At 44.2% G+C, this 17183-nt stretch overlaps 1 protein-coding gene across 28 annotated transcripts in view; it reads left to right on the top strand.

Moving 5' to 3' along the window:
• The window catches only part of NFIA (nuclear factor I A), a 348817-nt gene that overhangs the window by 316941 nt on the left and 14693 nt on the right, over positions 1–17183 (top strand). For 25 of the 28 annotated variants that reach the window (XM_065070931.1, XM_065070923.1, XM_065070915.1 and 22 more), the window contains one exon: positions 2144–2235. The exons of the other annotated variants lie outside the window; for them this stretch is intronic. In XM_065070931.1, the coding sequence (XP_064927003.1) occupies positions 2144–2235 (92 nt within the window). The remainder of the gene's footprint in view (positions 1–2143; positions 2236–17183) is intronic. 28 annotated transcript variants of the gene reach the window in all.

The raw sequence follows: 17183 nt of genomic DNA, 5'->3' as shown, positions 1-17183 counted from the left end.
AGTTCCTTCCCTTCTGAGTGGATCTTACCTGCTCCAAGGGATTAAATGGCCTCTCCACTCATTCTGTTTCCTTAAAAGTAGACCAGAAGAACCAAACAACAGATGTTTGATTTTTGAGCTTCAAGTTTTCTCCTGCAGAAGAAATTTTTATTCTTGCATAACATAGGGTTCAGTAGTTACTTAAAAAAAAAAATAAAATCACTATGAAACAGTACAGAAGAATCTTAATACATGGCACTAGCAACAAAGATACATCCTTGCAAATTAGTGGCTTCTTTGAATTATTAACCAAATTAAGACGGCTTCTCTGAATTATTAAGCAAATTAAGATGGTAAAAAGGCAAGGAAGACATCTCACCAAATCTACTCAGTTCATTTCTTCCTTGATTTGCAGGTTTGAATAACAGCCGGTGTACCTGTTCATGCTCTAATATGCAACCTGCACTGCAGTTTGTAAAAACAACTCGGAAAGATGGAATTAGCGCACTTAAAAATTCCTTTAAAACTTTGGGAAGGAAAGGTGTTGCTTGCATGAAATTTGCAAGAACTAGCAAAATTTTACCTTTTTTGGAGAGAAAAGCTCTATCTCACACCTTCATTCTTAGAAGTCGGGAGTGCCTTATTGCCCCTCAGATGAGTAAGAAATGAAGATACGCAGTTCCTGGGGTGGTTTCAAGGGAATGCTTTTTGAGAAAGCGAAGCTGTCTCATATAATTGCAAGAAATAGGAGGCATCATAAGATGCTGGTGAGACTCGGGCTTGTAGACTAAGGAACTCCTGGCCAGAGGGTTTTGCAGGATGCAGAACATCCGCATGGGTGCAAGGGAGCCTTGTGGGCTGTTAAATACAGGGAGTCCCTGAGCTGAAAATAATCAGAGGGTGGGAAAGAACATGAGAAAGTAAATATGTGACCTGTTTTGACTCTTCCCTGCGCATCTGCTTATGGCCCTCATAAGAGAGAGGACGGTGGATTAGGTGGAGCATTGTTTTGATTCAGTACAGTCTTAAACCAAAGGCTCCTCCAGTGTCATGGCTCTTCACCCAATATTTTGCCTTCAGAAAGCCAACAGGCTTCCATCTACACAGACAACTCAGTGTCTTCTCCGAGTCTTAACTCGCCTTATTTTTCTGCAATGTTGAGGCCTGAACATTATATTTAGCCTGACTGGAATTTGGCAAGTAACTTTCCTTTTAACATTGTTTTTTTGTCTCCTCGTTGAGTAGTTAGATTGTCTGGGGATTTTATGCAGCAGAATGCATTCCCATAAATATATTTAAAATAGACAGAATTAAGGCGTCTATTTAGGTTATTTGAATTTAGATCTGAACATGCAAAAAACTGAACAAGGGAGAAGATTGCGTGGGGGATTTTCAAAAGAAAGGCAAACTAAAAATGCATTGAAAGCTTTTGGATGTGGAAGTACGTGGCATTGTGGACAGTTGCAGGGAAGAATATAATGCAACAATAAAATCATTAAAGTACTTCAAGTTTGGAAGTAATCTGGGTTCTTGGCTTGCATTGCGTTTAATAGCTTTACATTTATGGGAGCCATTCCAGTTTTTAAAGGCAGCTTCAGCCTTCAGACTGATTGCACTTACCACCCCAGCGAAACCGCAACCCATTAATTTTTTACCGAAAGGATCTTCCTAGTTTGTCAGCCACATCAAGTGAACATTTTAGAGAGTGCAGACCACAGCAGTATGAAAACCAAAACTTTTTTATCGAGAGAGAACGCTAGATTAGCATGAAATAAGGGTCTGATTCCGTTAATAAGCTCTTTAGTAAATTCAGAGCTCCATTAAAACCAGAGATATAAGATATTTGAGTGAAAACAGGCAACACCAGGACCTACAGCAGTTTCCTGTGCTGGTCCAGCATGGAAAGGTCGATGGTGTTTCTCCTCGGGGATGGGGACCAGCTCAGGTTCCCCCAGCACCCTCATCCCCGTCCCCTCCTTGTTGATATCCCCATCACACAGGCCAAACCTTCCCAGTGTCTAAAACCAAACTCTCGCTCTCTAAAACGTTTGCACATTTCTGTGTTAAACATCTGCTTAGGTGGCTCTGAGACAGTGTGTTTTGGTGTTGTTCGTGTGCAATCTTAGTGCTGCTTCCTCAACGCATGTGTCCCTTCCCTTCACAGCCTACTCGACACCCAGCACCTCCCCCGCAAATCGATTCGTCAGTGTTGGACCACGGGATCCAAGCTTTGTAAATATTCCTCAACAGACTCAGGTGGGCCGCTTTCGACTTCTCTGTATGCCTGCAGCCTCTTCTTCTTCAGTGTCCTCTAACGTGTCCCCGCGGAGCCAGCTGCATTGCCGCTGTCACCTCACCCACATGGTCTCAGTAACTACAGTGAAATGTCACTTGCAGTTTGTTTGTCTGTTGTTGGTTTGTTGTTTTGTTTGTTTTTTTGGTTTTGGGGTTTTTTGTTGTTGCTGGTTTTTTTCTGGGCTTACCTAGTAATAACGCTGCTTTTGTAACTGGAAAGATCTCTCTTGCTTTCTAAGATACTGGCTTCTAGTGCAGAGGTTTTTGTTTTCCTTTAGGGCTGAGTTTTCTCATTGCATGTGCAAAAGGAGCTCAGAGAGACCCCTCAGGTAACCCTGCACCTTAGTCCCCCACCAAACACAACGGGAGACTGCTCCAATGACCTCCATGTAAGAGAAAAACAGCATCGAATTCCTGGCTGGCCATTTGCTTGGTGGGGTCTGAGCAAGGTGGAGATTTTGTAATCGCGAGCACATCTGTTTCCTTACACAAAGAGAAAAAAGTCCAGTTGAGGCAGGCCTATAAAGTTGGGTTAACTGGCTTCGTAGTCCTGCTATGGTCAAATCAGAAGCTCAAGTAAACATTTGTGTTTCTCTAGGAGAAGGACGAGGTTTAAATGTGCTTTTTCCAAGCTGTATCAAATTCCCAGGGTCGATTAAGAAAATAGTTGTTGGCAGTTTTGTTAGCAGCTAATTTGAGCCAGATGTTGAAAAAATTAAGTCTGTGCTTAATATCACGTTATCATGGGGGAGAAGGTATAAAATAGTGAGCGGAACTAGTGCTTTAGGACAACTGTAGTTTATAGTTTTCAGTGATTGCTTGACTATGTTACAATTCTTTTAAAGGTCAACAGCAAGAAATATTTGTAATTTTGTTTCGAGCTGGTTGTGATGACTAAAAAGTAGTAATTCAAATAACTAGCAAACTGGGGAGTGCTACTCTTAGCTCTTGTGAGTTCGTTCAAATCATTTATGTATGCATCTGAATAACTGGTGCACAGTTTAATGGCTGTCACATGCCACAGTCCAGTATATGCACAAAGACAGAGAACTCGCTGCGATGGCTTCAGCACCTACGCTGTCAGTGAAACACAAGTCATTCGTTACTGAAGATTTTCAGTTGACGGGGCTGCAACCAGCTGCCTGCAAACACAATGCATTTTCTTGCTATCTGTTCTTTGTGTACAGTTTGTTTGGGGCTTTAGTTTATAGCTCTGTGGACAGCACAGGTGAAGCCACATTGAATCTCAAGCCTTCTCTGCATTAAATAGGGTCACAGAAAGTACACCAGCAGTGCAGAGTGGGGTTTTAACCCATCAGGTTCTGGTTTTCTTTCATGCCTGAACAAAGCACAGCCCGCTCCCCACTTTTCAGGCCTCTTCCTTTATTCAGTTAATGTATGGGACAAGTTTTCCTGCGCCTTCACATTTAAATCATATTTCTCCAGTCCTTTCGGAAACAACTGGAATACACAGAAATACAGTGAAATTGGGAAATGGGAATGTTAAGGTATACTGTTAAAGTCCTTAAGCATTTGGCCTTTTCCTTCGTAGCTCAGGAAACCTGAAACCCTTTGGAGAATGCTACTTACCTTTTCCAGAAGACTTGAAAAACTGCTAGTTGGTGAATTGATTATGTAGTAAGCCACAACAGTATTAAGTCTCCAAAATATTTCAAACTTCTTTGCATCCTGCAGCCTAGGTTTCCCAGCTAACTTTGTTGACTGTAAACTTTTATCCTCCTTATTTATGACTTAAATCATTTTAAAGTGCTCTAGCCTTACTTTAAGTGCTTCTGTGTAATGCAGTATAGTGAATAACAATGCTGCACAGTGAAAAACAATACTCAAGCACAGCTTTCAATTAAAGTCAAACATGCTGCAGTGGGTAAGGAGACTGACTTCCAGTCTCTGACTCCAGCTGCATCTCCACGCTTCTATACATCATTACACCACCACATCCCACTTGATACTAAATATATAATTTATCAGCAGAACTCACTACTTATTCATGAAACTCTGAAGTTGACTGTGTTTTAAATCAGAGAAGTGAGGTAAAAAAGCTAACTGCAATGATTCGGGATCTACTTAGTGTTCCTCTAAACAAAGACATGCTTTTGTGCTCTTTTTGCAGGGCATTAGTGTATAGGACAATCACTTAACGGTATTTTCAAAATGAAAACATAAAAACACATAGGACTGTGTTATTGGAAGCAGCTGGAGTGGCTGCTTTCCATCAGGATTTTTATAGTACAGTCAGAGTCAGCCTAAGATATGGGTCCTGAGGAGCACTAACTGCCAGGCCACACAGCTCCCTCAGACTAGAGGAAGCAGCGAACAGTCAGAGCTTCTGAAAGTCAGGCTTAAATCTAAGGGTTAAGCAACCCTTCACTGCTGGAACAACCAAATAAAAATCAGGACTCTATCTGAACATCTGCTTTTTAAAAATCACTGTCCAGCTACAAGCTGTAAGAAAACATTATGGTCAGCTTTTTGGTGGCTCTGATTTTCTCTTCTGATTGCTGGGTCGTTGGACTACAGGCACTAGTTACACATCATCGTTATTAGTCTTAAAATGCCGCAAAAGTCAGTCTGTGCACAGGGATGTGACAGCGCCGTTCAGCAGAAGTCACATTTCCCATACATGGGCATTCAGAGGCTTTCACAGAACATTGGAATAAAATCGCAGACAAATGTACAATAGCATGGCTGGGTTTGAGCAAGGATCATTCTGTCCCGGGCTGTTTTTAAACAACCAAAACCAGTACATGCCTTTCTTAATGGGCATTATAAAAATTAGCAGTAGACAATTCCATTAGCATCATGTTCTGATTTATGTCACATTTCTTCAAATATAATCCCTGAAAGGAATTTTAGAGCATTTATATAATATTTTATTTCGAAAAAAAGCCGTCTTCTTGTGTCGACAAAGGTTGTGTCAGGACGACAACTCCATGACAGAAGAGACGAGGGAATAAACTGATCTAAGTCAGTAGTTCTGGTTCAGTAACAAAACCCCCAAAAGTGCTGTTGGCTTTGTCTGGTTTTAGCGGCTTCAAAACTTTTCAGTGGGTTTGTTTTTTCATACGCTGCCTCTGCTTGCCCCATCCATCACTCTGCCACTCCGGTGGCTCACCGCATAATTGTCCTATCTGGGGGGTTATTTGAATCTAAATTTCTGTTTGAGCTATTAGAAGAAACACTTGACTTGGCATCCTCTGTATATGTTGACAAAAAGGCACAGGTGTTGTAACCTTTGCTTGATAAATCATTTACTTTTGCTACTTGACTTGCAAGCAATATGGGGGCATCAGCTTTTTAACTGCCTTTTCCATATGCAAATCAGAAATACAGTATGCCTGGGGTACACAGTCTTTAGTTTCAAAAGCAAGCTGGTCTAGTTACCTCATGACTAAGTAATAGATACGTCTCTCGTATTGCCAAGGACTCGTAATAAGGAGAGTGGTAGAGGAATAGGAAAGTACCATCACATTAATTAGGGACTAGCCTATCAGTAGCAACAACACTAATAAAGAATAGAGAGTTCTGAGGTTTGGGCTGGGTTTTTTGGTTGCCTTTTTTTCTTTTTTTCCCCCAACCAGACGATAAAAGTAATTGTGAAACACAGGATATGCGCTCAGAGTACGTGCAACCGGTAACAGTAAATCGGCAACATGCTCTTTGTAAGTTTGCGTTGTCACCGGCTGCTCTCAACGGTGTTTGCTGATCTCTAGTGCCCTCGTTTTGCTCTATAGTACAGAATTCCTTTAGGGACCTTAAGTATTCACTGTGCTCCAGCTTCGCTTCACACTAAATGTTGTTTACTAGGCTGAGTCCTGTTTGCCACCTACTTACCCTACATCTTCCTGGAAATTGTACTTGGGATGCTAAAAACAGCTCGGAGCAGCTCATGCCTGCTCCATCTCATCACTGCTACCTGCCAGCGGCCCCTGAGCCTCACACAGGCAAATTATGAGGATGCAGAGGCAGAAACTGCCTCCCGCTGCAGGAGGAGCAACTGCTTTACCCCTTGTGAGAGACTAAATGGTTTTCTCCTCCGCTGAAGGAAGTGTATCATGCTCCTTTCTGACCAGCTGTTTCAGGAAAAATCCCTCTCTAATGTAAACATGCTTTCTATCAGATCCATCTCAGTTAGTTGCTACAACTTAGTTAAGTGCAAAAAAAAATATTCCCTTACCTTTCTGTAGGAAAAGATAAAAACTACTTTTCTAGAAGTACAAAAGCCTTTCCTGCTTCTGCCGCTGCAGGATCCCAAAGCTCCATTCAGATCACAGGTAGTGAGCCAAGGTCTTGTCTCTTCACACTTTCTCTGGTGGGGCCATCCAGCTACACCAGCGCTCTACATAGAGCTCATCCCTTATAACACAAAACAATTGAAACAAAAGGCCCAGAACTACCTAGCACACCTCAATAAAGTATGACAAACCCCCCCCCAAAAAAGGCAGAGAAGTTTATCTAGGAAGCAAAAGTACAAAAACACACACTTGTGAAACCCATCTGTAAAAGAGTAACGCTGCCCTGTAGTAAGTTAAGGGGAGAAATTACTGAAGTTTAGCAAATGGGACACTATGCTTATAGTGTAAGGCAATTGCTAACTTCTTTAGATCTGCTCCTGTTCTCTGCCTTTCCTGAATTAGACAGTGGTATCTCTGTAGCTTCTTCTTTTAGGCTTTTATTTATCTCTAAAAAAACACCTTATGCCTCAGGTGCATACACAAACCTAATTGTACAATTGCTTGCTTTTTGAGAGACGAGGGAAAGACTATTTTACTTCCCCACAATCTTCTTAGAAAGCAGACTGCAACCTGCAATTTTTCACTGGCAGCACTTTAAAACAGAGGGCATGAGAAGAGCTTTATGCTGTGTCCTGCAGGTTAGCAGATGTGAGCTCCGTGAGACAAGGGAGGGAGGCAAATTCCAGAGCCGATGGTCTTTCTGTGATAACAGCCAGTGGCTGCTGCCCAGACACTTATTTCGGGGGGATGTGGCGCAGGTGATGCCCCTCGCCACGGTGCGGGCAGGGAAGCGGCTTGGCAGGGAGCAAGACCCAAAAGCATATAGGATCCATAGATCAAAGTCAACACCTCAAATAGGAAGCTAACGCAGCTCCTCCAGAGCTATCGCTCCTGCAGCTGAAACCGCGGAGCTGTTTTGTGCCCAGGTTCCATTGCCACCCTATGGAAGAAAGAAACCAGTGCACACATTTTTCTTTTGACACATAAAACGTGTGCCTCGCTTCACGGGGGATTTTGCATTCTTGCTTCTCGCTGAAGCTCTGCCCTTTGCACCGGCAGAAAGGGAGGCCGAGCCGCTGGCCTCCCGCACAGCTCGTGTCCATGCGCTTTGTCAATGAGCACCGCAAGCTGCCTCTGCACCCTTCTCTCTCCCTCCCATCTCCCAGTGCCCAGGAATTGCTCTGCTCCGGCACCTGTCGGCCCTCGGGCAGGAGGGGGAAGGTCAGGATTTCGTGGTATTGCTGCCCCGTGCGAACAGCTGAGCCGCCGCTTCACTTCGCGGAGCAGTTCGTGTTCAGAAAAAAAAACAGCGTAAGGGGTGCGTGAGGCTCCGACATGGCAGTGGATGTGCAGAGAACATGAGAGGCTGCAGGAACAAGATCAGGCCTTTTATTTTGGGGGTTCTGAGCAGCACTATTTATAAGCCAGGTCAGTGCTACTTGTTGCTTAGGTGACTGTTCCTCCCCAGGATAAGAATACTGCTCCTCAAGGCTGAATGCACCGCTTGTGTTTGAGCGTGAATGAAGATGAAGAACAGTAATTTGGAGGCATTTGTCCAAATCAGTTCAGCCCCCTGAGAATGACATATTCCATAAAGTAACCTCCCTAGGCCAGTGTGCGAGGCTTTGGAAGAAACTTAAGCTGCAGAGCACTTAGCAGAGACTTAAGCAGAAACTTAAGCAGAGACTTGACTGCCCCTTTCCTTCTCTAGGCCCATACCAGCAAATGTACTGTCAGATTCATTTAAATGCAGGAATAACATCTGTCCTGGGTAAAGAACAGAAATCTGCAACGACTAGATAGAATACCACCATTTTGAGGTGTAGGACTGCTGCTTTCTAGGGCTGCTGAAGTTTGAGGGGGCACTCTCATTCCAAACCCAGCAAGGGATCTGTGGACTTTCCCATATCAGCAATGGGAAGTGAGAGCAGAGTTACATGGTGCCCAGAGTGCCATCTGAATTTTAGATTGCTCCTGAGCCTATGTGGGTGAGCCTATCCTACCCTCATGGATCGCTTTCCTACTAGAGATTTGCAATACCTGTAAGAAATGAGAGATCTGAAACAGTGATGAGAAGCAGAACCATTATAATGAACAGTTGAGTGTGTGATAAAAGAATACTGTATGTGTAATCACTTAATTTATACTAATTGCCTGGGCTGAAGGGAGCTGGTGGGCTCTTGTGGGCTTGAGCCTTGTTATGACCATTGAAAGCTTTGATTCCTGAGCAAAAAGTGTTTTGCTGCAGAACCAGTGGCACCAAGCTACCGATCGTGACCTGAATGTTGGTGCTGCCTTTCATCTTCCAGCCAGGAAGTAGCTTTACTGGCCTGATCTTGAGGGTGGTCTGGAGATCGCTCTAAAAAACATCGTCTTAAGTCCAGAGAGAAAGTGCGTAGAAAATTCAGTGTCAGTTTCTCTATCAGCAGCTCTCAGACCCTGGGAAGTTGAAAGATTTTGGCTCCTGCCTTTGCTTTGTATTCGGCCATATTAAACTCGCTTTTTTCTTTGGTTGAAATTAGTCAAGGAAATGTTGGCTGAATTGTTCACTGAGCTAAAATTGAGATTCAGTTGAGTTCCACCGTGATGGGAGCAAAGAGCCCCCGTGCAGCGTGAGTGTGAACGTGCTGCTCTGATCACAGTCACTAATGACACTCCAGACATGCTCTATAGAGAGAAGATACAAAGGTGACCAGAAATCAGAGTCACTCCCCAACTCCCATCCCCTTCACTGTTCAGCTCGGTGCACAAAGCCTGTTTAATTGAGCTTTCACGCAGGGGGGTGGTATGAAATTCCGCTCTCTCAGATCAGTTCCTTAAAAGAAGCGGAGAACAGTATACCTCCAGAAAAAAGCCCATATTGCATTATAAAGGTAAAGATTCATAGAAAACTTCCCAGTACCATCATGTGGCCTTATCTTCAAAGCGGGCTGGAGCCAAATCAGTCCAGAAACGCCTGGGTTAGTCCTCAGCACAGGGGAGCCTTTTTCCTCTGCTTTTTCTCCTTCCAGGCTCCGGTGAGCAGTTCAGACTCTTTTTTGGAAACTAACACTAAGCATCCTATTTCCCATAGATACAGCATACAATTATTTACAAGGGACATAGATTAATTTCCCAAACTAAGCAATTAAACTTACTGCATTTTTTCCCCCCTCCTTACAATAAACAGGAAGCCTGTATGTAAGGCACCCTTTCTGTGGGTTTTATGGCCATTACTTATGTTCCACAGTAGGGGAGAAGAGAGAGAAGAAGTAACTGTGGGCCTGGTGGGAAGAGTTGGCAAATGCAGAAATATGATGAATGAGCTGGAGAGATTTAATTTCTTACTAAATTCTCTACAAGCTGTGTAACCTTTCTTTAGCTAAACAATTACTCTAAAAGGCAATGATTTTCTGCGTTTTCATTGAAAAGTCTTCATAATAACAATGGCCTATGTTCTCCTTCTTGAAGAACTTCTGCCAAAAAACAGTTTTCTTTTTTCCATTCAGCAGGAAACTTTCTTTTATTTTTATTTTTTCAATCTCATGTTCCCCGCTAACATGGATTTACAAGGCCTACCACTTACTGCATGGGGCTGGGAAGGAGCTTCCCCTCAGGCCAAACCGTTCTGGTCCGTCTCCTTTGGAGGGGTTTTTGTGTCTTCCTCCCAAGAGGAGCGCAGTTGCTGTCAGAGACATAATACCAGACCCAAGTGACCATTTAATCTGACAAAACATGACAGTTCCCGTGTTCACAGGTACAGAGGACACAGATGGGGTCTCCCAGATTTGTTTTTCAATGGACAAGCAGCAACTTTTTCTGCTGTTGTAATGGGTGCGGTTGAGAAGGGAGAGCAGGTACTGACTTTGGCATGGTGGGGGAGAGTCATCAGCTCTTTAAATTCATCGGCCATGCTGCAGACATGATCAATTTTTACAGTGAGGGTGGTGAGAGCCTGTCCCAGGCTGCCCAGAGAGGTGGTGGATGAACATCCCTGGAGACATCCCAGGCCAGGCTGGACGGGGCTCTGAGCAACCTGAGCTGGTGCAGATGTCCCTGCTCATGGCAGGGGTGGCACTGGGGGAGCTGGGAAGGGCCCTTCAACTCAAACTGTTCTGTGATTCTGTGGAATCAGAACGAGTGCAGATCCTCTCTGAACAACAGGGTCCTGTGACCAACTGGAGTATTGTGAGGACCTTGGAGATGCAGCACGGGCAGAGTCCTGCTGCAGAGCTGCACATTTGTTAGATGCACGCATGCATACGAACACACACAAATCAAACAAACAAGTATAAGGCAAGATTATAGTTATGTGCCTCTTACTGCTTTTACTTGACTTGGCCGATTTCCCGGCCACCCCACGCCCGCCCCCAGCCTCCATCGCAGATAATGCTGTATTGGATTAGTCTGCCTCGCTGCGGCATCAGGTCCCAGATCGATTTATTGACTCTGTCAGAGTGGCTAGTACAGTAATTGTTACAAGAGCAGAATAGAAAGCAAGAATGTGTCCACATAAAATATAAAAATGACGTTTTGTTCGTTCTTTCCTCTTTTGCCCTATAGATCTTTATGTGTTTACACAGTGGAGAGCACTTTACTTAAGTTAATCAGCTCCTTCTACATTATTAATTGCGACAGTTAGGGTGCTACATGGCGGCAAACGTATTATTGAAAACATTGATCTCGCTCTCACGGCCTGGACCCAAGTAGGTTTTGTATTCCTTCCCTCCTTTTGCAAGTGCTTTAGGGTGCTATCACATCGCATTTCCCTGACTGACAATACGCCATCGATGCCATTGATTTCAGAGGGGGGCAGAGAGACATACATGAGACAGAAAGGATCGTGCAGAGGTTCAGCGTGTTCTGTAGGCTTGGAAAGTGGTTGTTGGAACTTGGTAATCACAATAATTACATGCCTGACCTGATTTCTCTATTTTGTAAAGAGTAATAATTGAAGAGCTGAAGTTGCCTAAGTGTTAAAGATTTGCAGAGATGGCGTGATGAGACCTTTAAAAGTGCGTGTAGAATGTATACGCTTAAAAAAAAAAAAGGACATACTGACTTTTTACAAGGGTTTTGGAAGTGCCTTTGAAAGACATTTCGTGAAAGTTCAGCTTTCGCAGCTGATACCTATACGAGCTCCATAAATTCCACACAGTCTGACAAACTCCAGTCCGTGTCACATGTGACCTGGATGGAAAAGGTCAGCAGCTGAATTTATGGCTTTTGCATTTACTGGAACATTAAGATTTTTTGCCAACTGCCATATATACTTTTAAACAGTTCTGCGATCAAAGGATTAGGGCCACAATCTACAATGAAGGTCAAAAATGAAAGGCCACGATCCTTACATCCCTCCCAATGGATGGGCATTAAGCTACCTCTGTGCTAAAAATCACCTCTGCTTTATGGCCTTAACACAGAGGTCAAGGAATAAATAAGCTCCAGAGGTGAACACCTTGCAAAATAGACTGTCTTGCTCTGAAATTAATACTAAATTCCATAAGAAGGGGCCAAGAGATGAGAAGCCATTTCTTATTAGAGGACTCACCAGTTTGCAGCAGATTTCATGTACCTCCCCAGTCACGGGACTATCTCGGAGAAATATAAATAGCACACAGCGGAAAGATTTGGGCTTCAAAAGAAAAGCATCAGAACGATTGTAATTTTGTTAAAACCTGTTTATATTTTAAATTTAACAAGGGTTGTCTGTTCCTAGTAAGGATTACTAACAGTGTGCCAAATGGTAGCTTTCAAACTTTACCTGGTTTCAGTTCAGAACAACGAAAGGCATCTTGGTTTAGGCATTTGTTTTTATAGTATATTCTGCTTGAACAGAGGTTGAACTGGGGAAGTATAAGCCAAACCCAGGATATGTTAAAAAAGAAAAAAAACAACTAATATTAAAGAATCAAGAGGCTAAACGTGAACGTGTCTTGTGGACTTAACTAGTTAACTAGCCTTTAGTTACTATGGTTATTAATATTCAATTTGAAAACAGTACTGACACTATAACAATAATATTTTCAGGCATATTCACTTGCATGACCCAACTCTTGCATCATCTATACAAGTACTAGTTATTACACACTAAGAGATGCAGCTAAATGTATTTCAGAAGACAATGAAATGTAATTTTAATTATGAGATATGAGTAACAAAAATCATTACCAATAAAATGCAGCCACCCTTTGAGGCTGAGCACAGCAATTTCTGCATTGCTTGGAGCAGCTTTATACAACTTTAGATATCCTCTTGCGCTTTTACTAAAACAACATCTTTTTTAGTATGACAACAGAAGAGGCATCTTTTTTAAAAAAATAGGGGGAGATAAAGCTAGATATGAAATTTGCAGGTGGGTTTGGGCTTTTTCATCTTTACATATGCTAAACAATCAGATTTGAGATTTTGCAGGAACATTTTTACACATAATGTTCTTTGTTTGGCTCTTCCCTTTTTTTTTGTGGAGCACTTTCTTCTGGTCTTTTGAGTTAGAGATCATGGCTGTGAATCTCTGGTATTGGACCTGACTGTACATTCACTGAAGTCAATAAGAGTAGGAAATGGAAGATTTGGTATTAGCAGGAGTTTGTTTTATAAACATAACAATATTTTTGTTGAATTTTGCTTGTATTTTCCTTGCATCTATGCACAGGAGAATAAACCTAGACTTTTTCAAATAAAGGTTAAAATTCAAGTTTTCGTTATGACGAGGACTTGTAGTGCAGTCATCATGTATCTCTAGAGTTTTTATTTTGTGGCTGCAGGCGTTATCTCTCAGTGACTCCAAAGAAATCTTCCTTGACATAGAGATGGGTTTAGTTTGGGGGTTTTCCCAATTTGCTGGTCTTGTAGGTTAAATCTGGAAGTATACACCAGGTTATGTTCCCTCTGGTTCGTTCCCAGCAAGGAATGTTGTATTCCTAACAGCAGTAACAAGGGCAGAATTTGTCCCAATAACTGTAACTGCTTTGTCAGTCCTGTTGGTATTGCGTGAGTCCAAACAGGGTTCAGATTCTTCTCCTGGAGTCTTTTTAGGAATATGAGGAGTAAAAGTAGTAACATATAGGGAAAGGGAAAAAAAAAAAAAAGACAAGGAGGGAGCTGTAATTCTCCATACAATAGAGCAGCTTACTTAGTGAGTACAAAGAGCCACTTCTGTGCAGTCTGTTTTCAGGGAAAAGCCTCACATTCAGTGACTCATAAAAGCAAAGAGGCACCTTTTGATTTTAAGTTCAAGGTTTACATTAGTAATTTTGTCTGTTTTCTCTGTTAGTATTAATTAAATTGAGATCGTTTAATTAGTATTACTAAATTTGATCATTAGTATTAATTCATTCTGCCTGCCATACTGCACAAATATGATGAAGCAGAAATAACTAAACTGTTTAGTTTCGTCTCATTTAATGACTTTACACTCCACCAGGACTTCCATTGGCATCTCACAATATGTGTGAAAATTGCTCCGCACTAGGCCAAGACCCAACTCCCTTTAGCCAACCATGTCTAATTCGTCCCGCCTCATCCAAAGGCAGATCATGTGCTTCCAAAGCTTTTCCCATTTCTCCACCAGAGAGCTGGATACCTGCGATGGCCGGGGTGGCCCTTCCTCACCCCGGTCACCCAGCTCCTGTGTCATCCCCATCCTGATGGCCCTGACAGAGCTGGACGGGACTCATCGGCCACCGTGTCCCATGTCCCTGTAATGGGAGAAGTCATGGAGTCATAGAACCGTAGAATCATAGAATAGTTTGGGTTGGAAGAGACCTTTAAAGGTCATGAGCGGGGGCATCTTCAACTAGTCCCGTCATCCATCCCCCTGGTCACGCACCCCAGGTGCTCAGCCTTCCACTTTTCTTAGAGGAGTTTGCTCAGGTTGGCAAGTTACAACAGCATCAGGAAAAAGGCAAACATCAGAAGTTCCTCCGTACAGGAGGGTTTTTCTGCTCAGCTCAGTGCCCTCTTGGCTGTCTTTTTTTAAGGGGAGTTTTGGGAAGGGGGGATCACTGCTGGATTGATTCATTATTCCTCCAGCTCACCATCTATGTTAATTTTAAGTCAATGTGGCAAGAACACAGGAGTTGCCTCTTTGCCTTTATTCCTGTTAATTTGGACACTGGATTTGAACTCCTTGCCCAGTATACCTGGGGCTTGCCAAAACCCCAATTCCTCTTCCCTTTCTGCAGTCTCTAAACCCCAGCCTTCCTCTGCTAACTTCTGAAATTGTGCTGTTGTGTCAGCCTCCTCATCCCAGAGTCCCCATGCTGGCCCTCTGACTCGGCATCCATCCCACCAGCCCCGCCGTCCCCTGCCCCACAGCCCAATTCCTTGCCTGCGCCTCCTGACCCTCCACCGACCCTTTTTCCCCTACTTTTTGCCCAGTTTTTGTGGGGCCGCGCACGATGTCTTTGCTCTCATGGGGCTGCTCATTTATCTGCTTCACCCGCAGACACCCCATGCGGGCAGAGGCCGGGAGCTGGGGGCTTTGGGAGGGATTTCAGAGGGAGCCATCACTCTCCCCTCCAGCTCAAGTTATTGTTTGCCCCCCTTGCTTTCCTCTTACACTGTGTACTCTAAAGCACTCTCAGGGCAGTCAAGAAAAGTGGCTGAAAACTACCTATTCTACCCCAAATTCTGCAGAGCAAAGAGCCCCTGCAGCAAGTTGCCGGCAGATCAGCCCATCCCGCCAGGACCCCTCAGCCCCTCATGTAGCCCTGGTCGCTCCATTGCTCCCACCAGCACGGGACTGGGAAGGAGAGTCCCAGGGGCAAACCCCCGAGTGTGTGTCTGTGTGTCTGTGTGTCCGTGTGTGCGCTCAGCCTGTCTCTCTGCAGACGGAGCTTGGGAGGCCCAGGCTGGGGGTTGATTTTCTTTGGATGACTTTCCTCGATTGTCTAAAGCAATAAAAGTAAAGAAAGTTTGGGGGAAACGGTGGTTGCAGGGAGATTATTTTTGCAGTCCTGGTGCAGGCAAAACTCCTGAGGCTTCAGGGGAGTTTTCGCTTGCCTGAGGACTGCAGGAACTGGCTTAAATTGAATAAAACTGTAAGTACAGTATAGGGAACCGGGTAACAAGGAGTTCTGCAAAAGCAACAAAACCAGAGAGCACAATGAAGAATAGAGCGGGTTACGCCGCGGTGAAAGTATGTACTGGTTGTTATAACACCGTGCCTCTAGAATAAATTATGTCCCTTTAAAAAGTAATACTTTAACTGTGGAGCTATATAGAGACAATTAAGACGATATTGTTCTCCTCATTTCCCTCCTCCCCCCCCTTCCTCCCTCTCTCTGCAGTAGCTCTGTGGAAACTTTTAATGCTGCAGCTTGAAACTTGGGCCTCTGGGTCTAAAATGCCTGAGAAAGCACTGCGGGCTCTAACTGTAAAACATTCCTTCGGCGGGCCCTGGAAACAGGGCGCGCTGGCGCAGGCGAAGTTCAGAGGGATCACATGTAAATGAGGGCTGGCTGCAGACTCCCGAGGAGCGTTTTATTTCGCTTAAACCTGAACTTGAACTTGGAAACGCGCTGCCGGAGCCCGGGACAGGCAGACGGCGGCTGCGAGGGGCTGGGAGCCGGGGCTGCCGCGGGCCCCGTGCACCCACTGTCGAGGCTGAGGGGACCCCGTGCACACAGTGTCGGGGTTGCGGGGTCCCCGTGCACCCACTGTCAAGGCTGGGGGGTCCCTGTGCACACACTGTTAGGGTTGAGGGGCCCCATGCACCCACCGTCGGGGATGGGGGGTCCCTGTGCACCCACTGTCAGGTCTGGGGGGTCCCTGTGCGCCCACCGGCCTTGTGCCATGTCCAGGGGCACAGGGATGAGGTGGGTGCTGTAGTTTCAGGATGAGGCTCACAGGCAGTTCCCGAATATCTGGCTTTTTTCCTTAGCAAAATGCTGGAAAGCCCCATCTCAGCGGCGTGTTTGCCATCCCAGCTTCCACGGGAGCTCCCGGAGCAACGTTATAAGTGGATCCAAGTCCCAGTGCACACTTTATTTTGTAAAAGGAAAGAAATAAGTGAGATTTAACATCAGAAATGTTAAAGTGTTGCAAATTTAGCTGTGCTTCCAGCAGAGGAAAACACAGGGCTGTCTAAGAAGCGAGGCATAAAGTGCAAAATTTAAAAACCCCTTCGCAGCATATTTACTTTTAAATCACAATAGCATATGTAAACCACGAGGCGGGCTTTAAAGTCGTCTTTTTTTGCTTCTTTGAAAAAATGCATACTGCCGTTTTCCCTTTCTCTTGCAAAAAGCCATTTATGTACCAGGGGATGCTGGTGACCGTCCCCAGGTGTGGGGGCAGAGGTGGCTGCATGGGGCACCTTCCCCCTCCCACAGCTGGACTTGGCTGCTGGGTCATATTTTGGTCATTTCTGATTACACCCGAGCAATTTTGGCTACGTTCATAGCAAAATTTTGAAAGGATGAATGGGCAAAAAATAAAAAAAGTCTTTTTGGCAGTAACTCAGGAAATATCTACAAAGATGTCCTTTCTGGAGCGAGATATTATTTCAGGGTTTGTGTTAGGATCATTTTTATTCTGTGACAGCACATAAAGGGAGCGGGACAGAGCAATGAGGTCTGGCATAGCTAAAATCCCGTCTGTGTGTGTGAGGTTATATAGTTTATCAATGCAGAAACCACCACGGGCTTTGAAAAGTAAACAGCTGGCTCGGGT

The sequence above is a fragment of the Columba livia genome, chromosome 8 (assembly GCF_036013475.1).
Source record: "Columba livia isolate bColLiv1 breed racing homer chromosome 8, bColLiv1.pat.W.v2, whole genome shotgun sequence".
Taxonomy (NCBI): Eukaryota; Metazoa; Chordata; class Aves; order Columbiformes; family Columbidae; genus Columba; species Columba livia.
This window is presented reverse-complemented; position numbering and strand designations above follow the sequence as displayed.